We start from the raw sequence: 370 nt of genomic DNA, 5'->3' as shown, positions 1-370 counted from the left end.
GGGAGCCAGATGGGGCGGCTCGGGGCGGGCGTGCGTGCGTGCGTGCGGGAGTGCATGCACGCACTCGTGGGTGTGCGCTTGCATGCGTGTGTGTGCAAGAGCCCTTCTGCCGCGCAGCTGCCGGGAAATCCTGACCTGGATACGGGATCCGGCCGTAGGTGACGATCTCCGTGAGCAGGATGCCGAAAGACCAGACATCGGACTTGATGGTGAACGTTCCGTAATTAATGGCCTCCGGCGCCGTCCACTTAATGGGGAATTTAGCTCCTGAAGAACGGCAGGAGGGGAGAAAATAAAACGTTACGGCTGAGCTGGAAACATCCCTCTCTGCCTAACCTGCTGTGACGACGCCGAGGCAGCCTCAGGCCCT

At 61.1% G+C, this 370-nt stretch overlaps 1 protein-coding gene across 1 annotated transcript in view; it reads right to left on the bottom strand.

Moving 5' to 3' along the window:
• Positions 1 to 370, bottom strand: part of LCK (LCK proto-oncogene, Src family tyrosine kinase) — a gene marked incomplete at its 5' end in the record, with an annotated part of 4,778 nt that overhangs the window by 388 nt on the left and 4,020 nt on the right. Inside the window, one exon of the mRNA XM_009332220.1 lies at positions 136 to 267. Within this exon, the coding sequence (XP_009330495.1) occupies positions 136 to 267 (132 nt within the window). The remainder of the gene's footprint in view (positions 1 to 135; positions 268 to 370) is intronic.

This window comes from Pygoscelis adeliae, unplaced genomic scaffold, assembly GCF_000699105.1.
Source record: "Pygoscelis adeliae isolate BGI_AS28 unplaced genomic scaffold, ASM69910v1 Scaffold359, whole genome shotgun sequence".
Lineage (NCBI taxonomy): Eukaryota > Metazoa > Chordata > Aves > Sphenisciformes > Spheniscidae > Pygoscelis > Pygoscelis adeliae.
This window is presented reverse-complemented; position numbering and strand designations above follow the sequence as displayed.